This window comes from Neophocaena asiaeorientalis, unplaced genomic scaffold (assembly GCF_003031525.2).
Source record: "Neophocaena asiaeorientalis asiaeorientalis breed wild unplaced genomic scaffold, Neophocaena_asiaeorientalis_V1.1 scaffold136, whole genome shotgun sequence".
NCBI lineage: Eukaryota > Metazoa > Chordata > Mammalia > Artiodactyla > Phocoenidae > Neophocaena > Neophocaena asiaeorientalis.
Genome location: NW_020185333.1, coordinates 6137656 through 6162061, shown reverse-complemented (window position 1 = coordinate 6162061; position 24406 = coordinate 6137656). Strand labels below are relative to the sequence as shown.

The 24406-nt window shown below is 39.7% G+C and overlaps 1 protein-coding gene across 1 annotated transcript in view; it reads right to left on the bottom strand.

Moving 5' to 3' along the window:
* MYH15 (myosin heavy chain 15) overlaps positions 1-24406 on the bottom strand; it is a 175793-nt gene that overhangs the window by 43999 nt on the left and 107388 nt on the right. Inside the window, 5 exon segments of the mRNA XM_024735329.1 lie at positions 745-863; positions 11503-11598; positions 11601-11628; positions 23966-24270; positions 24273-24354. Of these exon segments, the coding sequence (XP_024591097.1) occupies positions 745-863; positions 11503-11598; positions 11601-11628; positions 23966-24270; positions 24273-24354 (630 nt within the window).

Here is a 24406-nt window from a genome sequence, read left to right as displayed (position 1 = left end):
AGAGAAGCGTCTAGCATGATGTCTGATGCACAAATCATGACAGTAATTTGAAAATGTACGTATGATATAGAAAAGAAGGAGAGTGGAAGGAATAAAATAAAACATTTAAAAACTGAAGTCTGAAGAGTTGCAGTGAGATTACATGCAAGTGAAGTCTTTTGGGGTCTTAGTAAGAAAGAGGCCTTGAATATGAACTAAGAACAGACTTGAATACCAGGGCTCAAAAATCCATCTCTCATCTTAGTCACTATGCTTTAACATTAAAGAACCACTTTCACTGTAGTCACCTGCGAGCAACATCATATATTCTCTTGGGAAGAAATGACTAATAATGACTAATATTTATAATATATTGACAATTTGAAAATAATATTGAGCTAATCCAGCCCCGTTCATTTTATCCTGCTCTTTTATTTAATTCCACTTCTTTGTGCAATTCAGAATCAAAGACCCATAAAGAACTTTGCCGACTTTCTGTTCTAGCAATAATGCAAAATGAAAATGCATACTTTGTTTGTTCTAAATCTGACAAACTAGAGAAGTGATCTAAATTACTGAGGATGTTCCTTCAGTGATCAGAGTCCTTCCTGGCACGTATAAGATCCAACACATCTTCTTCCATAACTTCTAGGGCACTTTCCCCCCTTCTTTTATATGAGAAGATATTCAGGCTGACCTAGCAAGCACTATTTTTTTTTCTTAACATACAGTCAAGCTCCTGGTGAGAAACAACAGATGCATAACTTTGGTCTCTTCTGCCAATTGCCATTTCAGGTCTTGAATCTGCAGAGTGAAGGTAATATTTTCCCTGGAAAGTTGGTTTATCAGAGCTTCCTTTTCTTCTAGCCTTTTTAGGAACTCACATACAAAAAGATTTCACAAAATAAGTTAATCATGGTCTTCTTATCTACTGCCTCTCCCACTTAACTTGTTGGCTTAAGAGCAACTAATATGATCCACATATTTTTGATATTTATAAAGAGTCAAGGGTCCAGTTATCAGCAAACCATGGCAATGATCCTTTCCAGAACTCTCGAGAGTGAGCTACCATTTACTGAGACTCTTCCATAGAGCAAGTACTTTATATATATTACCTAGTTTAATTCTCATAGCTCCTTGATAACATAGGTATTATGTTACCCATTTTTCAGAAGGGAAAATATGGTAACTGACTTAAACGTGATTGAGACACAAACCTGGTTACCAGCTATGCAATGGACGTAGATTCAAGTTAAGCTCTTAATCCTGAGGAACGCATTCTTTCTTCTGTGCCATGCTCCCTTGTGTACTATATGTGGCTCTACACATTTCTGACCATATGATCTTTAGATAATTACAACTTCTTTGCCTCATTTGTAAATTGAGGATGGCGATAAAATATTGTTAAAGAAAATTAAATGAGTGTGAATGTACTTTGTAGACCGACTTGCTAAATAAATATTACAAAGCGTCATTAAATGGTACAGAATGTGACCAAGAGAAGGGTAAATTTTATTTCACTCTAGTCTACTTTCCCAGCTCAGCTTACTTCATTAATGATAGGTGAGAAATGCCTTGGTTACTAGAAATGGTATTAAAGCAGAGCCAATCCTGATCAAACGCAGTTACTTCTATTATGCAATTAGTGCAATAATAAAAGCCCCAAATATTTATGATTCCCACCCCTCTTGCTACAAACAAGTTCTAAAACTCTCAACGTTATAAGAGTGTTTGGGTTAGAACAGCAATTCCCAAACTTTTGGGTCTCAGGAACACTTTATGCGCTTAAAAAATTTTGAGGACCCCACAGAGATTTTGTTTATATGAGTTTTATATTAACAGTGTATTCGAAATTAAAAGAGGAATTTAAGGTATGTATTTACTCATTTTAACATAATAAAAATCTTAATGACATGTTAATAGAAGCAACGATTTTTAGAGGGAAAACTATGTTCCAAAACAAACAAAAAAATTAGTGAGAAAAGTAAGCTTATTTTATATTTTTTTAAATCTCTGGCTTAATAAAAGTCAGCTGGTTGAAGAATCCAACTGTTCTGGTTGAAGCATATGAAGAAATCCAGCCTCTCACATATAAGTAGTTAGAAAAGGGAGATGTGTTTTCATAGTCTTTTCAGATAATTGTGACTATTGTTTGATACTGTACCAAAACTCAACAAATAGAAGTTTCTTAAGGGTTAATGGTATAATCCATATAAATGAATTTTTTATTCTGTTACATTAAAGTTCATGCATCTGTCTTAAACTTTGAATGGATCTTTTACCTACACATGATTTTGCAACATCAAGCAGTGGTGATTTGAAAAGTATACGTTTACTGAATTATGCAGATTTTCCAAATGTTAACACATTTCATCACAGAATATTAAAAAAAAATCATATCTGTTAACATCACCACTTATCTCATAAGAAAAGCCTTTAAGGTTCAGCTCAAGATGGGGGAGTTAGAAGATCCTGAGTTCATCTCCTCCCATGGACACACCAAAACTACAACTACGTATAGAAAAACTATCTCTGAGAACAGCCTAAAGACTAGCAGAACAGATTTTCTACAACTAAGGCTATAAAGAAAAGGCCATGTGGGGAATGGGTAAGAGGGCAGAGACGTGGTCTAATCAGAGCCCACACCCCCGATAAGGCAACTAATAAGTGGGAGGGATATCACAACTGTGGAGGTCCCCACTGGGGAGGGAGGGGTCCAAGCCCCACATCATGCTCCCCAGCCCAGGGTTCTTACCCCGGGAAGACAAGACTCCGTAATGTCTGGCTTTGAAAACCAGTGGGGCTTAGGGCTGGGAGAGCCAGAGGACTGCGGGAAACTGCAGACAATGCTTGTGTACAAACTCACTTGCTCCTGGTCCCAATAGAGAGGCAACAGCTTGAAAAACACCTGAGTCGTACAAGAAGGAAATTCATTGACTAATATTACGACATATTTTGGAGGGGCAGGGATCTGGCAGAACTTTCTCCAGTGGCAGAAGCACTTGTGCGCACCTTTTTATTTTTTTAACTCTTCTGCCACCTAGCTGGCTGGCCCAGGACTGGTGGGCACCATTTCTGTTACTTTCAGTCAACCTAGCTAACACAGTGTACCCTGCCCCAACATTCCCTGAGGACCCACCTTGGAAGGCCCCTCAAAAGCCACTCCATGTCCACTCCATCGGGCAGGTGGCATGAGCTGGCACTGGTGCCCCTCCAAAGTGTCTCTTACCCCATCCAACCTGGTGAGCCACCTTGGCCAGCATCAGCACCCCCTCCAAGAAGCTCCCACTTGGGGGTCACCCCAAGTGGCCCACAGCACACCTACAGCAGTCACAACCAAGCTATGCAGCCAGCCAGGCCTGGGGCCAGCCCCCTCAACCAGTGTGCCCACAGCAATTGTGGCCCAACCACAATAAGAGGGTGCATGAAGCCCAAACAGGGGAAACCCCGGGAAAAACTGGCTCTGGTGACCATGGGGAATTGTGCCACACATAAGGCTACTCTCTCAAGACTAGGATATGGAGCTGATCTACCTAATACATAGAAACAAACACAAAGAGTTAGGCAAAGCGAGGAGACAAAGGAATACTTTCCAAATGAAAGAACAAGACAAAACTCCAGAAAAAGAACTAAACAAAATGGAGATAAGCAATTTATCAGAAAAGAATTCAAAGTAATACTCACAAAGATGCTTACCAAACTTAGGAGAAGAAGGGGTGAACTCAGTGAGAACTTCAACAAAAATATAGACAATATAAAAAAGAACCAATCAGAACTGAAGATTATAATGACTGAAATGAGAACACATTAAGGGAATCAACAGCAGATTAAAAGATCCTGAAGAACAGATCAGCAATCTGGAAGATGAGGTATTGGAAATCACCCAATCATAACAGCAAAAAAGAAATCTCTCTTTTTAAGAGAGATTCGTTTAAGGGACCTCTGGGACAACATCAGGCACACTAACATTTGTGCTATAGAGGTCCCAGAAGGAGGGGAGAGAGAGAGAGAGAAAGACATAGAGAGAGACAGAGAACATATAGAGGGAAAATACCTCAACATAATAAAGACCATCTATGACAAAAGCACAGCTAACATAATACTCAATGGTGAAAACTCAATGGTGAAGATGGCTCAAAGATCAGGAACAAAACAAGGATATTCGTTTTTGCCACTTTTATTCTACACAGTACTGGAATTCCTAGACATAGCAATCAGAAAAGAAAAAGAGATAAAGACCTCTAAATTGGAAAGGAAGAAATAAAACTGTCACTATTTGCAGATGATATGATACTATACATAGAAAACCCTAAAGACTCCATCAAAAAACTATTAGAACTAATAAACGAATTCAATAAATTTGCAGGATACAAAATCAATATACAGATTCAGTTACATTTCTGTACACTAATAACAAACTATCAGAAAGAGAAATGAAGAAAACAACTCCCTTTACAATTGCATCAAAATGAATAAAATACCTAGGATTAAATATTTTTGTTTGTTTGTTTTGCGGTACTCAGGCCTCTCACTGTTGTGGCCTCTCCTGTCGCAGAGCACAGGCTCCAGACGTGCAGGCTCAGCGGCCAGGGCTCACGGGCCTAGCCGCTCCATGGCATGTGGGATCTTCCCGGACCGGGGCATGAACCCGTGTCCCCTGCATCAGTAGGTGGACTCTCAACCACTGCGCCACCAGGGAAGCCCCCTAGGACTAAATTTAACCAAGGAGGTGAAAGACCTGTACTTGGAAAACTAAGACACTGATGAAAGAAACTGAAGATACAAGTAAATGGAAAGATATTCTATGTTCATAGATTGGAAGAATTAGTATTGCTAATATATTCCTACCCAAAGCAATCTACAGATTCAATGCAACCCCTATCCAAATACATTTTTGGCATTTTTCACAAAACTAGAACAAATAACCCTAAAATTTGTATAGAACCACAGAATAGCCAAAGCAATCATGAGAAAGAACAAAGCTGGAGGTATCATACTCCTTGATTTCAAACTATGCTACAAAGCTACAGTAATCAAAACTTTATGATACTAGTACAAAACTAGACACATAGTTCGATGGAACAGAATAGAGAGCCCAGAAATAAACCCACACTTACATGGGCAGTTAATTTACAACTAAGGAGTCAAGAACATACAGTGGGGAAAAGACAGTCTTCAATAAATGGTGCTGGGAAAACTGGAAGTTAAATGAAAGGAATCAAAATGGACTATTTTCTCACACCATGCACAAAAATAAATTCAAAATGACTTAAAGACTTAAATGTAAGACTTGAAACTATAAAACTCCTAGAAGAAAACATAGACTGTATACTTTTTTTTTTTTTTTAGACTGTATACTTTTTGACACTGGTCTCAGCAATATGCTTTTGGATCTCTTTCCTCAGGCAAGGGAAACAAAAGTAAAAATAAACTAATGGGACCTAATCAAACTAAAAAGCTTTGGCACAGCAAAGGAAACCATCACAAAATGAAAAGACAACCTACTGAATGGGAGAAGATATTTGCAAATGATATATACAATAAAGGGTTAATATCTAAAATATACAAAGAATTCACACAACTCAATATCAACAAAACAAAAAGTCTGACTTAAAAATGGGCAGAGGACCTGAATAAACATTTTTTCCCCCCAGGGAAGACATTCAAATGGCCAACAGACACATGAGAAGATGCTCAACATCACTAATCATCAGGAAAATGCAAATCAAAAGCACAATGAGATATCACTTCACACCTGTCAGAATGGATACATCAAAAAGACAACAAATAACAAGTGTTGGTGAGAATGTGGAGAAAAGGGAGCCCTCATGCACCATTGATGGCACTGTAAATTGGAGCAACCACTATGGAAACAGTATGGTAGTTCCTTAAAAACTTTAAAAAATTTTAAAACCGTATACAATCTATCAGTTCCACTTCTGGATACTTACTGGAAGAAAATAAAAACACTAATTTGAAAAGATATGTGCACCCCTGTATCCATAGCATCATTATTTATAATAGCCAAGATATGGAAGCAACCTAAGTTGTCTTTCAATAGATAAATAAGGAAGATGCAGAGAGCGTGCGTGTGTGTGTGTGTGTGTGTGTGTGTGTGTATGCAATAGAATATTACTCAGCCATAAAAAATAGTGAAATTATGTCATTTGCAATAACATGGATGAGCCTAGAGGGTATCATGCTAACTAAAATAAGTCAGACAAACAAAGACAAATACCTTATTATTTCACTAATATGTGGAATCTAAAAAAAAAAGGAACAAACACAATACAGAAACAGACTCATAGATACAGAGAACAAAGTGGTGGTTGCCAGAGGCGAAGGTGGTGGGAGGGTTAAGTGAAACAGGTGAAGGGGATTAAGAGGTACAAACTTCTTATTTTAGTTATAAAATAGGTAAGTCATGGGGACATGATGTACAGTATAGGGAATATAGTCAACGGTACTGAAATAACTTTGTATGATGACAGATGGTTACTAGACTTATTGTGGTGAGCAATTTGAAATATAAATAAATGTTGAATCACTATGTTATATACCTGAAACTAATATCATATTTCACGTCAACTATATTTCAATAAAAAAGGAAGAAAAAAGAAAAGTCTTCAAGAATTGATAGCCATCAAGCTTATGATGGTACCTAACTGTTTTCCGAAATCTAATTTTACCTAAAAGCTCCACTTTTATTATTGGCAACAAATATTGTCAGCTGTTTTCCTTGTAGTGACAGGCTCACTTTGTTCATTTTTGAGAAAATATCTGAGTCTGAATAAGCATAGTTTGTCAAATGTTCTTTCAAGTAAATATGATTCTTCCTGAAAAGATTGCTAGTTCAACTCAGAACTTGCACAATCACACATCCTACTTCAGTATGAAATGGAAGTGCTTTATGCATACTTTTCGTTTTGTCACACAGAATATTAAAAAGATATATACTCGGGGTTGAGATGTAGTATAATTAATTTTTACTGTTTCATTAAAGACATTCTTAAGTAAAACTGACTTCTTTTATTTTAAACTGTTGAGTATGGACCAGCGAATACAACGATTATAACTACAGTGTGGTGCTACTGCCTCAGCTTGTGATAAGGCTCCAGCAGTTTTAATCGGCATTGCTTTTGCACCATCAATAACAGCAGCAAAAGAATTTAAAAAGCAAACAGAATCTTAGTATTAGAATGAAATAGTTCTAACCTCTTACTTAGTTCCCCTAAAAGAGTCTTGACAATTGCTGGGGTTGCATAGACCAAAACTGAGAGGCTCTGGGTGATACATCATATTTAAAAGTTTTCTGGGGAAATGCCAATCCATTAGGGCAGCAGTCCCCAACCTTTTTTGCACCAGGGACTGGTTTTGTGGAAGACGATTCTTCCACAGACGGGGTCGTGGGGGATGGTTCAGGTGATAATGCAAGCAATGGGAAGCGATGGGGAGCGGCAGATGAAGCTTCGCTCTCTCGCCCACCACTCACCTCCTGCTGTGCGGCCTGGTTCCTAATAGGCTGTGGACCGCAGCCCAGGGATTAGGGACCCCTGCATTAGGGGGTTAAGACAAACATATCACATATTTTATAGAACTAGGACTCACTTAACATGGCTTAATTGATCACATTTACTCTTGGTCTCCTTTGAAAGCAGAGTATAATCAGTGGACAGGACAGGCCATGAGAAAGAAACTTTGGTGATAGTAGCAAAAAAAGCAGCAAAAAATCTGGAGCATAGACCTAGTGAGAGGAGGGGAGGTTTGGATAGGTATATACCTAAAATTTAATTTGTACAAAAGCCAAAAGGTAAAGCTAAGAATAAAGGAGGAAATAAAAGGTCCTGCATCCTAAGCAGAATTATCATCTCAGATCCACTTTCATTTCACTCACCCACCAATTTCCTCAACAAAAAAGTGAGTAGAAAATTAATGCCAATAGGTAGAGAGGTAGGCAATGCCTATGAAAAAACTTGTATACAATACTACCTTCAGAGCTGGACAAAAAGGTATACTCCAGCTTAGTCTCTGAACTGAACAGTCCCCACGTAGACTACATCCTAAATGGCACAGAAGATCAAACTGGGGGTTTTGTAATGAGGCCAAGTGTGATACACCCTGTCACCAGCATAAGAGTTCTACTTAGTGTCCCTGCTAGAATCCAAAACTCCTTCCTCTTCTAGATTTCCAGGTTTGTTATTTTGCCAGTTCATTCTAATTTAGCTTTGACTCTAGATTAACATCTAGAAACAGAGGTGTCCATAGGCAGAAGGATAAACGGTTTTCACTCTCGTTTTAAAGTGAGTGCCTCTGGGCATCAAGAACACATTGTTTATTTTCATTGACCTAGGAATTCTATCTTTGGGAATATATTACTAAAAATAATTCTAATTACAGACAAACAGCTAGCCACATGCTGTTCATAGCAGACAAGCAAGTTACAGGACAAGGTGAAGTAACCATTGTCCATCTACTTGATGGATTCGAAGCACTCTTGTAAGTGACTGAGTATGCAAGATACAAAAAAGCTCATGACAAACTGAAAATGAAAAACCTCAAATAGATTGCCACCATGTAAAATATAGGAAAAAGATCTCACTAACAATAGTGGTTGACAGTTAAGAATAAGTCAACGGAACATTGTTCTACTTTCAATTGATCAAATGTTTGTGGATCTCCAATAAGTGGCAGGCATTGTTCTAGATGACTGACAAAAATCAGTGATCAAAACAAAGACCCCTGCCCTTGTGTAGGGTACATTCTGGCAGGTGGAGACATGACAAACTTATTTATTATGTCAAGCATGTAGCTTCTTTGAAGGTATTAAATGCTATGAAAATAGAAGCACATGGAGAAAACTGGTTGAGAGCACTCAAATGTCACCTTCCCAACAAGGCCTATCCTGACTCCTCCCAGATCTATTTGATTAACCCTCATCTTTAAGTCTTTGCTGAAATAGTCAGGACAAGAGGAAATAGTCAGGGCAAGACTCTAGGGTGGGAGTGTGCATGGTATGTTCAAAACACAGCAAAGAGGTCCAAGTGACCAAGGCAGAATGAGAGAAGAGAAAGTAGAAGAGGTCAGAGAGATAATGGGGCCCAAGCATCTGACCCTTGTAGGCCATTGTACAGACTATGGCTTTTTATTATTTTTTTTTTTTGCAGTACGTGGGCCTCTCACTGTTGTGGCCTCTCCTGTTGTGGCTCTGGACGCGCAGGCTCAGCGGCCATGGCTTACAGGCCTAGCCGTTCCGCGGCATGTGGGATCTTCCCAGACCGGGGCACGAACCCGTGTCCCCTGCATTGGCAGGTGGACTCTCAACCACTGAGCCACTAGGGAAGCCCCAGACTATGGCTTTTACTGAGTGTAAAAAAGGGGTGTGGGTTCATACTACCCAAGGCAATCTACAGATTCAATGTGATCCCTATCAAATTACCAGTGGCATTTTTCACAGAACTAGAACAAAAAATTTTTAATTTGTATGGAAACACAAAAGACCCTGAATAGCCAAAACAATCTTGAGAAAGAAGGACACGGCTGGAGGAATTATGCTCCTTGACTTCAGGCTATACTACAAAGTTACAGTAATCAAAACAATATGGTACTGGCACAAAAACAGACATATGGATCAATGAAACAGGATAGAAAGCCCAGAAAAAAACCCACACAATACGGTCAATTAATCTATGACAAAGAAGGCAAGAATATACAAAGGAGAAAAGACAGTCTCTTCAAGAAGTGGTGCTGGGAAAAGTGGGCAGCTACATGTAAAAGAATGAAATTAGAACATTCTCTAACACCATACACAAAAATAAACTCAAAATCGATTAAAGACTTAAATGTAATACTGGATATTATAAAACTCCTAGAGGAAAACATAGGCAGAACACACCGTGACATAAATCACAGAAGTATCTTTTTGCATCTGTCTCCTAGGGTAAAGGAAATAAAAACAAAAATAAATTAATGGGACTTAATTAAACTTAAAAGCTTTTGCACAGCAAAGGAATCCAGAAACAGAAGAAAAAGACAACTCTCAGAATGGGAGAAAATATTTGCAAACAATGCAGCCCACAAGGTATTAATTTCCAAAATATACAAACAGCTCATACAGCTTAATATCAAAAAAACCAACAACCCAATCAAAAAATGGACAGAAGACCTAAATAGACATTTCTCCAAAGAAGACATACAGATGGCCAACAGGCACATGAAAAGATGCTCAGCTTCACAAATTATTAGAGAAATGCAAATCAAAACTACAATGAGGTATCACCTCACACCATTCAGAACTGTCATCATCAAAAAGTCGACAAACAATTAATGCTGGAGAGGATATGCAGAAAAGGGAACCCTCCTACACTGTTGGTGGAAATGTTAACTGGTGCAGCCACTATGGAGAACAGTATGGAGGTGTCTGAAAAACTAAAAAAAGAATTACCATATGATCCACAATCCCACTCCTGGCCATATATCTAGAGGAAACCAATGTTCATAGCAGCACTATTTACAATAGCCAAGACATGGAAACAACCTAAATGTCGATCCACAACTGAATGGGTAAAGAAGCTGTGATGTGTATGTATGTATATATATGTGTGTGTGTGTGTGTGTGTGTGTGTGTGTGTGTGTGTGTATGTATACATATATACACATACACACACACAATGGAATATTACTTGGCCATAAAAAAGAATGAAATAATGTCATTTGAAGCAACATGGATGGACCTAGAGATTATCATATTAAGTGAAGTAAGTCAGAAAGTCATATGATATCACTTATATGTGGAATTTTAAAAAATGGTACAAATGAACTTATTTACAAAACAAACAGTAGACTCACAGACATAGAAAGAAACTTATGGTTACCAAAGGGGATAGCAGGGATGGGGGAGGGACATAAATTAGGAGTTTGGGATTAACATACACACACTACTATATATAAAATAGGTAAACAAGGACCTACTGTATAGCACAGGGAACTATACTCAGTATTTTGTAATACCCTACCATGCAAAAGAATCTTAAAAAGAATACATATATATGTATAACTGAATCACTTTGCTGTACACTTGAAAGCAACACAACATTGTAAATTACCTATACTTCAATTTTTAAAATAAATTTAAATAAATTTAAATATAAAAAAGAAGTGTGGGCTCATTACTGAAAATTAGGAAAAATGCCTATTTCAATGAGGTAGATGTGATGAAGAGGCATGTTTGTAGACTGTGTGGACAGCCCCTACCATCCTTTGACCTTGAAAGCTGCTCCAGTCAACTGCATGTTGCATTTTCCCTTCAAGGAGGAGACCTGGGCGGGGACTCCCAAGGTGGTACAGAGGTGATCTTTCCCAGACAAGAGTGTGTCTGTGGACAAGGTAACATCAAGGGCCTCATTTGTCCCCTAGAATTTTTAAGTGCCCACTCAGGCTCAATAACTGTTTCACCATTTCAGTGGTCTCTCTACCAGTCTGTGGGATTGAGACTCATAAGTGAAGCATCACTGAAAGTTCACTTACCATTTTCACTCCGTAGTGTTGTTTTCTGTGCTGTCAGATCATTTGCCAACTGAGTCACTTCATCTAGTTTTGCATTTTCTTCATTCAAGTGCTCTCATACAGACTACAGAGCTTCTCAGCATTACCCTATGAGTTGAGAAGGAAAGATTGGACATGGTTTATAGAGACCATGCTGAATTAGCTGCATAAGGAAGGAGGGGAGGGGTGGTTCCTGGGACCCTTGTGCTCTCCTCTGCCCTGAAAGCCACAGCCAGCATTGGGAAACCATGTCTTCTAATTTAGGAAAGCACAATACACTCAGGGTCTGGGCCCCTCAGAGGCCCAAACTTTTCAGATTATAGGTATTAATGGAGAAATGACTCTTTGGGTATCGGGGACCCTCTCTAGAATTCATTGCTTTTCTGAAGAAGAAAACGTGTCAGTGATGAAGTACATATTCACTTCCTGACATTGTATTATATATTTAACCATCTTTCTTTCCTGCTAGAATATGTTTCATGAGGGTAGAGATTCCATCTAATCACAGATTATGCCCCCAGTGCCTTGAATCGTGTCTAGCACGTATTAGGAGCTCAGTTAACAAGGGGGTAGGCTCAGAGGGAAGGGAAAGGAAAGATGGGAAGAGATGGAGGAGGAAGGAAGGAAATCCAAAGGGCTGACCAAGAAGGAGAGGAGAAAGCAGATGGATCTGAGCTGCAGTAGCACAATAACAGAAGTTTAAACTGTTAAAACAACTGGACCCTCCCGATCACTAAGGCTGCAGGCTCCTGATTACCCTGTTGAGTTAACATTTCAATCCTAAACTCTAACTCTCAGAATTGTTCATGTTTGAAGAAATGGATATGCCATGTGGCCTTTGCACTTCTACCTGGTTAAGTAACCAATCTAATCATCAGACTCTTGCCACACTCTGGAAACTAATGCCAATACCACGAAACCCAATATTTTCAGGACAAAGAGCTGCCACATGTAAGATGGTGCTATCCTCTTTACCTAGCTATAATTTGCATTCTCATTATTAATATGGTCAGAAGTCATAAAATGACACTGGTGGTACTATAGAACCACAGTTCCGTAGATTTCACATAGCTGTTTTTGTGTTTTGCTCTTTACATGTATTAAATCACAATTCATAAAACAGCCCCATGAGACTTTCGTCTCTATAAAGAAATAGTACTATGGAAAAAGTAGGAAGAGGAGGGACAACTACAACAAAGAAAGGATCACACCAATGGCATTCCAAGAAAATAGTGAAAACTGTGAAATCTGGTAGTGAGTCTAATAGTTTCCATGTTAAACTAATTTTTATGATATAGCAATGGCCAAGGACCAAAGACATTTCAAAGATGACACCAGGTTTGGTCCTCTGGGAAACGTCTGAATCAGCAAATATTGGAGCTCTTCTGCTGGAGCCTATGCTCTGTTGAAGACTGTTCTCTTTAAGCTTACCCTAATGACTATTTTAAACTCTTTATGAAAGACTCCTAGATTACATCTTATATTCCCAAGGCCAAATGTAGTGCTTGACACAAAATAGGCACTTAATAAATGTCTAGGACACTCAAATTACTGCAGACTTTTGTGAGAGGTTGGCCAACATACCCACCACAGTTTACTTAGAAGTCACCTTCAAGCTTTCCTTATAAGCCCCAACCCCCAAACTTGTTTTGTTTTGTTTTTTTAACTGACTTGGGATATTATCCACTGATTAGCAAACAAGGGAAGAGGCACATCAGGTGCCTGCCCATTTGGAGGCTGACAAGGAATAGTTCTATTCTCAGATGTTCCATAGCACACCCACGCTTAGTGGTGGTTATGAAACCAGACCTGGCAAAGATTCAGTGATCAGCTCTCTCTACAATGCCATTGGCATCATGTAGTTTAGAGCACTGATGGCAAATGCCAGCCACACTCAATTATCCACATTCTCCACTTGCTACTAGAAGCTACAGTAGTGACACAGGTAACACTTTTTAGATAGTCTGTAATTTCTAATATTTCAAATGTTGAATATGTTTGCTCCCACTTCTGAAAGTAATTTGATAGTCAAAGTTGGCATACTTGCTGTTTTCCTCACAATATTTCTCAAGAACTCAGATTGCCTCTGTTTTATAAATGAGAAAACAGAGTTAGAGAGGCTAAATACCTTGCCCAAATTCACACAGCTAGTATGCATTGGGTTTAGGATTTGAACTGATAATTGCCTGTGCAGATGCAAAAAAAAAAAGTCAGGCAGTAGATACTAGATTCCTAAGCAACCATTGTATGACATAACAACAAAGGGAATGTTAAGGATTAATTGACTTAACGTCCTAGTTGGCTCAAATTGTCATGAATCCTGGGTCCCAGAAGAAACTGGATAAAAATGATGACTCTGTGAACCATCTTTATTTTATGTTCTCTCCAGTAATAAATGACCCATGAACTGGGGCCAAGAGGAACACAGCCAGATGGGAGAAATGCCAATTCTGCTTGTGGTCATGAGTGTGCTCTGCTACACACCTGTTTGCTGAGGGTAAAAGAATACAGATCTCTATAAGACAACTTAGTTTTGTGGATATGGCAAGCAAAGGAGCCAGAGAATCCCCAGTTTTCAAGAGAAGCTGGCTGTGCACATCTGCAGAGTAGGCAGCCACTGGGCACACAGGAAAGACACTTGCCCTTAGGCACCGCTTCAAATGGTAGTTATCCATGGGCATTGTTTACACTGGTATAGTGTTTTCAATTGAAAAAGTATTTTCATAAGCAGGGTCTGCAAAAGACAATGAGATTGTTCATCTAAAGGTGGCCTGTACAGAGGTATAACATTCAAAGGGGTGGTACCTTCAAAAGAACTTCAAGTTTAAGCCTAGAGATAGACACTAAATTTTGATACCAAGAAGGAAAAGGTTAATGAAATAATGCACACTCATCCTAAAGCTGGCTCTTAAAATGATGCATAAAAATGCTGCCTCCTAGAAATTCAGGAACCAATGGGAATTCAAAATAATCAAGATAATTGTGAGATTGCCTATAACTTCTAAATTGCCCTGAGCCTCTCTGTCAGCCTAATATACTTTCAAAAATGCTTCAGTTTCCACTGTACCACAGAGTATTGGCATTTCTGGCATTATAAGTCAAGAAAAGATGAAGTAAACAATACAAGTTAAAGTTCAGCATAATGGATATGCGTATGAGGGTGAACAGAATCACTTTATCCCACCAACAAATATGTAAGGCAGAATGAAGTCACCCACAGATATACACAGGATTTGGAGCTGAGGCCCAGCTCTGCCATATAATTTTTGTGACCCTGGACAAATTGTTAAACCCATGAGCCACAGAATTCCCAAGAGGCATATGTAACAGATTAATGCTAGTAACTGAGTGTACAGATTACGGAAAGCATGTAGTAAACATGAGTAAAATAAGACCTAGCTTCTGCCTTAGAGATGTCTTCTGTTGAAGCAAAGTGAAAAGACCATACAATGCACCAGAAAAGGGGGACACCAAAAGTGCTACAAGAATTAAGAAACAGATAAAATTTTAATAAGAAAAGTTGAACTTGAGCATTCCAGGGAGACAGTTTAGTTGGAAAAGGCATATTGGTGGCAAAGTAGATATTTGGCTGAAATAGAGGGTCCAGGAAACAAAGTACCAGAATCTAAAATATTCAGGGCAAGTGGAGTCAGATCACAAGCCACAGGGTACCTTGAAGGGCACAAGTTTGGAGTTCACTTTGAAGCAGGGACATGATTCAATAAAGCCATCTCTCAAAATATTCATACAGATACTATTTAAAATAGAGGGGAAAAAAAAAGACTAAAAGCAAAAAAAAGATAATTTAGAAAACCACTGCAATAGTCCAGTTAAAAGATAATGAGGGCTTCCCTGGTGGCGCAGTGGTTGAGAGTCCGCCTGCCGATGCAGGGGACGCGGGTTCGTGCCCCGGACTGGGAAGTCAAAAAAAAAAAAAAAAAAAAAAAAAAGATAATGAAAGTCATACATGTGAGTGGGAATGGAATGAAAAATTGCAAGACAGTGCAAAATTGACCTGCTGTAATAATTGATTGGAAATCCAAGAACAGAGAGGAAACAAATAATCAATTCTAGGCTTAGAGTCTGGGTGACGGAAGAAACAGGGTGCTGCTGGTAACAAAAATGTCCACAGGAAATGTGTCAGCTTCAGGAGAAGGGGATAAGTTTGGTTTTAGACATGCTAATTTGAGGAAAGGGAGACATTACTGAATTTTGAAAGAACCAATTAAGAAAATTCTTTTAAGAGAGACCTTCAAGATGGTGGAGGAGTACGACGTGGCGATCACCTTCCTCCCCACAAACACATCACAAATACATCTACATGTGGAACAACCCCTACTGAACGCTGGCAGAAGACCTCAGACCTCCCAAAAGGCAAGAAACTCCCCACGTACCTGGGTAGGGCAAAAGAAAAAACAGAGACAAAAGAATAGGGACGGGACCTGCACCATTGGAGGGAGCTGTGAAGGAGGAAAGGTTTCCCCACACTATGAAGCCCCTTTGCGGGCGGAGACTGCGGGTGGCGGAGGCGGGAAGCTTCGGGGCCGCGGAGGAGAGCACAGCAACAGGGGTGCGGAAGGCAAAGCGGAGAGATTCCCACACAGAGGATCGGTGCCGACCGGCACTCACCAGCCCAAGAGGCTTGTCTGCTCACCCGCCGGGGCGGGCGGGGCTGGGAGCTGAGGCTCGGGCTTCGGTCGGAGCCCCGGGAGAGGACTGGGGTTGTCTGCGTGAACACAGCCTGAAGGGGTTAGTGCGCCACAGCTAGCCGGGAGTGTGTCCGCGAAAAAGTCTGGACCTGCCGAAGAGGCAAGAGACTTTTTCTTGCCTCTTTGTTTCCTGGTGCGCGAGGAGAGGGGATTAGGAGCTCCGCTTAAAGGAGCTCCAGAGATGGGCGCGAGGCGCGGCTATCAGCGCGGAGCCCAGAGACAGGGCAAGAAATGCTAAGGCTGCTGCTGCTGCCACCAAGAAGCCTGTGTGCGAGCACAGGTCACTATCCACACCTCCCCTCCCAGGATCCTAGGCAGCCCACCACTGCCAGGGTCCCGTGATCCAGGGACAACTTCCCTGGGAGAACACACGGCGCCTCAGGCTGGTGCAACATCACGCTGGCCTCTGCCGCTGCAGGCTCGCCCCGCACTCCGCGCCCCTCCCTCCCCCCCGGCCTGAGTGAGCCAGAGCCCCCGAATCAGCAGCTCCGTTAACCCCATCCTGTCTGAGCGAAGAACACACGCCCTCAGGCAACCTACATGCAGAGGCCGGGCCAATCCAAAGCTGAACCCCAGGAGCTGTAACAAAGAAGAGAAAGGGAAATCTCTCCCAGCAGCCTCAGGAGCAGCAGATTAAATCTCCACAATCAACTTAATGTACCCCGCATTTGTGGAATACCGAATAGACAACAAATCATCCCAAAATTGAGGCAGTGGACTTTGGGAGCAACTGTAGACGTGGGGTTTGCTGTATGCAACTGACTGGTTTCTGGTTTTATGTTTATCTTAGTTTAGTATTTAGAGTTTATTATCATTGGTAAATTTGTTTATTGATTTGGTTGCTCTCTTCCTTTTTTTAAAAATATATAGATATATATATATGTTTTCCTTTTTCTCTTTTTGTGAGTGTCTATGTGTATGCTTCCTTGTGTGATTTTGTCTGTATAACTTTGATTTTAACATTTGTCCTAGGGTTCGGTCTGTCCTTTTTTTTTTTTTTAATAAAGTTTTTAGCACTTGCTATCATTGGTGGATTTGTTTTTTGGTTTTCTTGCTCTCTTCCATCTTTCTTTTTTAAAAAAAAAAACTTTAATTTTTTATTTTTAATACTTTTTTTAGGTTTTATTTTAATAACTGTAATTCTTTTTATTTATATTTTTTCTTTCTTTCTTTCTTTCTTTTTTCCCTTTTCTTCTGAGCCATGTGGCTGACAGGGTCCTGGTGCTCTGGCCTAGTGCCAGGCCTGTGCCTCTAACGTGGTAGAGCTGAGTTCAGGACATTGGTCCACCAGAGACCTCCTGGCTCCACGTAATATCAAATGGCGAAAGCTCTCCCAGAGACCTCCACCTCAACACTAAGACCCAGCTCCACTCAACAACCAGCAAGCTACAGTGCTGGACACCCTATGCCAAACAACTAGCAAGACAGGAACACAACCCCACCCATTAGCAGAGAGGCTCCCTGAAATCATAATAAGGTCACAGAAACTCCAAAACACACCACCAGATGTGGACCTGCACAACAGAAAGACAAGACCCAGCCTCATCCACCAGAACACAGGCACCAGTCCCCTCCACCAGGAAGCCTACACAACACACTGAATCAAACTTACCCACAGGGGGCAGACACCAAAAACAATGGGAATTACAAACCTGCAGCCTGTGAAAAGGAGATCCCAAACACAGTAAGTTAAGCAAAATGAGAAGACAGAAAAACACAGAGCAGATGAAGGAGCAAGGTAAAAACCCACCAGACCAAACAAATGAAGAGGAAATAGCAATCTACCTGAAAAAGAATTCAGAGTAATCATAGTAAAGATGATCTAAAATCTTGGAAATAGAATGGACAGATAGAATGAAACGTTTAACAAGGACCTAGAAGATGATGAACAACAAACAATGATGAACAACACAATAAAGGAAATTAAAAATTCTCTAGAAGGAATCAATAGCAGAATAACTGAGGCAGAAGAATGGATAAGTGACCTGGAAGATAAAATAGTGGAAATAACTACTGCAGAGCAGAATAAAGAAAAACGAACGAGAAGAATTCAGAACAGTCTTAGAGACCTCTGGGACATTAAATGCACCAACATTCGAATTATAGGGGTCCCAGAAGAAGAGAAAAAGAAAGGGACTGAGAAAATATTTGAAGACGTTAGAGTTGAAAACTTCCCTAATATGGTAAAGGAAATACTCAATCAAGTCCAGGAAGCACAGAGAGTCCCATACAGGATAAATCCAAGGAGAAACATGCCAAGACACATAGTAATCAAACTATCAAAAATTAAATACAAAGAAAAAATATTAAAAGCAGCAAGGGAAAAGCAACAAATAACATACAAGGGAATCCCCAAAAGGCTAAGAGCTGATCTTTCAGCAGAAACTCTGCAAGCCAGAAGGGAGGGGCAGGACATATTTAAAGTGATGAAAGGGAAAAAACTACAACAAAGATTACTCTACCCAGCAAGGATCTCATTCAGATTTAACAGAGAAATTAAAACCTTTACAGACAAAAGAAAGTTAAGAGAATTCAGCACCACCAAACCAGCTTTAAAACAAACGCTAAGGGAACTTATCTAGGTGGGGAAACACAAGAGAAGAAAAAGACCTACAAACCCAAAATAAATAAGAAAATGGTAATAGGAAAATACATATCAATAATTAACTTAAATGTAAATGGATTGAATGCCCCAACCAAAAGACACACACTGGCAGAATGGATACAAAAACGAGGCCCATATATATGCTCTCTACAAGAGACGCACTTCAGACCTATGGACACATACAGACTAAAACTCAGGGGATGGAAAAAGATATTCCATGCAAATGGAAATCAAAATAAAGCTGGAGTAGCAATTCTCATATCAGACAAAATAGACTTTAAAACAAAGACTACCACAAGAGACAAAGACGGACACTACATAATAATCAATGGAACAATCCAAGAAGAAGATAAACAATTGTAAATATTTATTCACCCAACATAGGAGCATCTCAATACATAAGGCAAATGCTAACAGCCATAAGAGGGGAAATCGACAGTAACACAATCATAGTAGGGGACTTTAACACCCCACTTTCACCAATGGACAGATCATCCAAAATGAAAATAAATAAGGAAACACAAGCTTGAAATGATACATTAAACAAGATGGACATAATTGATAGTTAAAGGACATTCCATCCAAAACCACAGAAGGCACTTTCTTCTCAAGTGCTCATGGAACATTCTCCAGGATAGATCATATCTTGTGTCACAAATCAAGCGTTGGTAAATTTAAGAAAATTGAAATCATATCAAGTACCTTTTCTGACCAGAATGCTATGAGACTAGATATCAATTACATGAAAAAATATGTAAAAATTACAAACACATGGAGGCTAAACAATACACTACTTAATAACCAAGAGATCACTGAAGAAATCAAAGAGGAAATCAAAAATTACTTAGAAACAAATGACAATGAAAACATGATGACCCAAAACCTATGGGATGCAGCAAAAGCAGTTGTAAGAGAGAAGTTTATAGCAGTACAATCCTACCTCAAGAAACAAGAAACATCTCAAATAAACAACCTAACCGTACACCTAAAGCAATTAGAGAAGCAGGAACCAAGAAACACCGAAGTTGGCAGAAGGAAGGAAATCATAACATTCAGGTCAGAAATAAATGAAAAAGAAATGAAGGAAATGATAGCAAAGATCAATAAAACTAAAGCTGGCTCTTTGAGAAGATAAACAAAATTGGTAAACCATTAGCCAGACTCATCAAGAAAAAAAGGGAGAAGACTCAAATCAACAGAATTAGAAATGAAACAGGAGAAGTAACAACTGACACTGCAGAAAAACAAAGAATCATGAGAGATTACTATAAGCATCTATATGCCAAAAAAATGGATAACCTGGAAGAAATGGACAAATTCTTAGGAAAGCACAATCTTCCGAGACTGAATGAGGAAGAAATAGAAAATATAAACAGACCAATCACAAGGACTGAAATTGAGACTGTGATTAAAAATCTTCCAACAAGCAAAAGTCCAGGACCAGATGGCTTCACAGGCCAATTCTATCAAACATTTAGAGAAGAGCTAAGACCTATCCTTCTCAAACTCTTCTGAAATATAGCAGAGGAGGAACACTCCGAAACTCATTCTACGAGGCCACCATAACCCTGATACCAAACCAGACAAAGATGTCACAAAGAAAGAAAACTACAGGCCAATATCACTGATGAACACAGATGCAAAAATCCTCAACAAAATACTAGCAAACAGAATCCAACAGACAATTAAAAGGATCATACACCATGATCAAGTGGGGTTTATCCCAGGAATGCAAGGATTCTGCAATATACGCAAATCAATCAACGTGATACGCCATATTAACAAATTGAAGGATAAAAACCATATGATAATCTCAATAGATGCAGAGAAAGCTTTCAACAAAATTCAACACCCATTTATGATAAAAACCCTCCAGAAAGTAGGCGTAGAGGGAACTTACTTCAACATAATAAAGGCTATATATGACAAACCCACAGCAAACTTCATTCTCAATGGTGAAAAACTGAAACCATTTTGTCTAAGATCAGGAACAAGACAAGGTTGTCCACTCTCACCACTATTATTCAAAATAGTTTTGAAAGCTTTAGCCACAGCAATCAGAGAAGAAAAAGAAATAAAAGGAATCCAAATCGGAAAAGAAGAAGTAAAGCTGTCACTAGTTGCAGAAAAAATACTATACATAGAGAATCCTAAAGATACTATGAGAAAACTACTAGAGCTAATCAATGAATTTGGTAAAGTAGCAGGATACAAAATTAGTGCACAGAAATTCTTGCATTCCGATACACTAATGATGAAAAATCTGAAAGAGAAATTAAGGAATCACTCCCATTTACCATTGCAACAAAAAGATGAAAATACCTAGCAATAAACCTACCTAAGGAGACAAAAGACCTCTATGCAGAAAACTATAAGACACTGATGACAGAAATGAAAGATGATACAAACAGATGGAGAGATATACCATGTTCTTGGATTGGAAGAATCAACATTGTAAAAGTGATATACTACCCAAAGCAATCTACAGATTCAATGCAATCCCTATCAAAGTACCAATGAAATTTTTCACAGAAGTAGAACAAAAAATTTCACAGCTTTCATGGAAACACAAAAGACCCTGAATAGCCAAAGCAATCTTGAGAAAGAAAACCAGAGCTGGAGTAATTCGCTAACACATATATATGGAATCTAAATAAATAAATAAATGGTTCTGAAGACCTTAGGGGCAGGACAGGAATAAAGACGCAGACGTAGAGAATGGACTTGAGGACATGGAGAGGCGGAAGGGTAAGCTGGGACGAAGTGAGAGAGTGGCATAGACTTATATGTACTACCAAATGTAAAACAGAGAGCTAGTGAGAAGCAGCCGCATAGCACAGGGAGATCAGCTCAGTGCTTTGTGACCACCTAGAGGGGTGGGATAGGGAGGGTGGGAGGGAGATGCAAGAGGGAGGAGATATGGGGATATATGTATATATATAATTGATTCACTTTGTTATAAAGCAGAAACTAACACACCATTGTAAAGCAATTACACTCCAATAAAGATGTTAGAAAAAAAAAGAAAATACTTTAAATATAATCAGAGGAAATAAAAGAAATTGCAGAGGTTAAAGGAGTAGGATGTAGTGAGGTATACACCTACTTGTGGGAACTAGTCTCCAAAGATGGCCCCCCAGGTAGCCACAGTCTCTTCGCAGCCATGTGTAGACCTTAGCCCTGTGACTCATCACTGTTGGGAGTCACACAGAATCACTCCACTGTATTGTAAGCCTTCCTCACAAGAGTCTTTGCACCTTTGGTCTCTTGGAATATTTGCTTTTAGTGCCCTGAATTGCCATGTAAGAAGTCCAACTCCCCTATGCCTGCCATGCTATGAGGAAACCCAAGTTAGCTACATGGAGAGGTCACACAAAAAGAGAGATTTCCAACCAGCCCCCAACTGTCTAGCTATCCCAGCCCAGGAGCCAGACACGCAAATGAGTAAACCTTCGGATGATTCCAGTCTCAACCACCATCTGCGATAAGCCTGTCAACCTCCAGAACCAAGAGAGAGAATAATAAATTATTGTTTTAACTCTAAGTGATTCGTTACATATCAATAGATAAATAGAACATTACTTTTTGGTCAAGGAGTCAGATTAAGACAGATATGGACAGACTTTGCTTTTTTCTCAAAATACCATTCTTAGTGTGGAAAAGCCTTTTGTTTTTTGCAGTGGGTGAATAATGCCCATGTGGAAGAATATTTTATTCTTTGGAACAAGAAGGAAATAAATGGATGAGTGAATAGCTTATAAGGTGAAGAGAGGAGTTATAATTAATGGTCTTAATCTTATCAGTAAGTTGTTAACATTTATTAAAAGGAAGGATTCAGAAAGGCAGCATTTATTAAAAGGAAGGATTCAGAAAGGCAGGGTTAGAAGTCTGTTTCTCTTCTAAAATAAAACAAAGTGAGTTAGAAGAACAAAGAACTTCTGAGCAGCAATGAAATTCTATAGGAAGTTGGAAAGTATAAAATTCACACCTAATTAGTATGGATTTATGGTGAACCTATCAACAGTTTTATGATTTTATGACTTCCTACTAAAATGTACAGAAACAGAAGAGTTCCTGAGGATGAATGAGAGGCAAAGAATATGAAGAGAGTGAGGTCTTCCAGGGCTCACTTGGGCTGACAAAAGAAGATGAAGCCTACAAGGGCAAGGAGTGAGAATATTTTCATTGTTGAGGACAGAATTGATACAAAATGCAGAATACAGAAGAGACGGAGGAAGAGAGGTCCTAAGTCCTCACTAGATTTATATTTTAAGATAATTGGAGGTGGGTTGGCAGGTACAGTGGAAAGAAAGAGAAGGAAAAGCAGGGTAGTTGTGTTTCTACTCAACATGGTCTTTAAAGGAAATTAATGCTAAACGTTTCAGGAGTCACTCAGTATCTGAAGAAATTCTACATTTTTCTGACCACCGTCCATAAAGATCAAGATTTATTGTTGGTTCGTCTTTCCCGGGTGACTATAAATTCTGCTCACAAGGACAATTTGGCACCAGCTACTTGCTCTGTGTGACCTCAAGCAAGGCTCCTCTCAACTGCCAGGAGGTAAGGCAGCTCTCACCTCTGATCTGATACTAGTCATTCGAGATGAGAGCTGGCAGTGTAGAGATTAATGGGCTCAGTGAAGAAAGAACATGTGATAAAGTTTCTCCTAGTGTTGGCTCGTTAAAGAGATGACAGAGGACATGAAGGAGAAAAAGTTCTCTCCTCCCCGCAAAGCTATTTGTGCCACCATTTGTTCAGAAGGACTCAAAGTACCTGAGCCCCACCGTGGAGTGCTCCCAACTCAAAGCCATCCTTCAAGAGAGAAGCACCACTCATGAGCTAGTGGTTTCACTTGTCCAGTCTACTTACTACATCATCACTAGAGAGACCCACAAGGAACATGGACTGGAATTCCAATGAAACCAGAAGCCACTGTCAGGCTACCTTCAGGGGATGGTCATGTGACTTTAACAATCACTGAGATTAGACCTGATCTAGCCAATCTGAAGATCTCTAGCCTCCACTAGCAAATACTCTGAGTCACCAGTTTGCTTTAACTTTCTTTTCCTTCCCCTCCTCTGCCTACTTCCATGTCCTAAATCCTCAAGGAGGGCTTGGCAATGTTCCTTACCTTAGCTCTTGTCATCTGCTCAACATGGGTCAGGACATCATTCACTCTGAGCTGCACGTCACTCTTGTCTTTTTCCAGTGTCTGCTCGACCTGTTGTAGATTTTCTACCTGGCTCTCCAGCTCAGCCAGGCTGTCTCCGTGCCTCTTCTTCAAAGAGGCAGAGGTTGCCTCAAAGTGCAGTGTGGACTCTTCCATGTCTCAGCGGAGCTTCTGGAATTTTGTTTCTTGTTTCTTAGTTATTTCCAGTTGAGCCAAACTGGCCCCTGCTATCTCCTCCAGCCCCTCATTCAGGTTTTCCAGCTCTCGGTGAGGTCAGTTCTCTTCCTTTCTACCTTGGCTCGAGTGGTCCTTTAAGCTTCCAGTTCGTCTTTCAAAACCTGTATCTGAGCCTGTAGCAATAAATAATTTTGATTTTACTAAGCACTTGTAGCATATTTTATA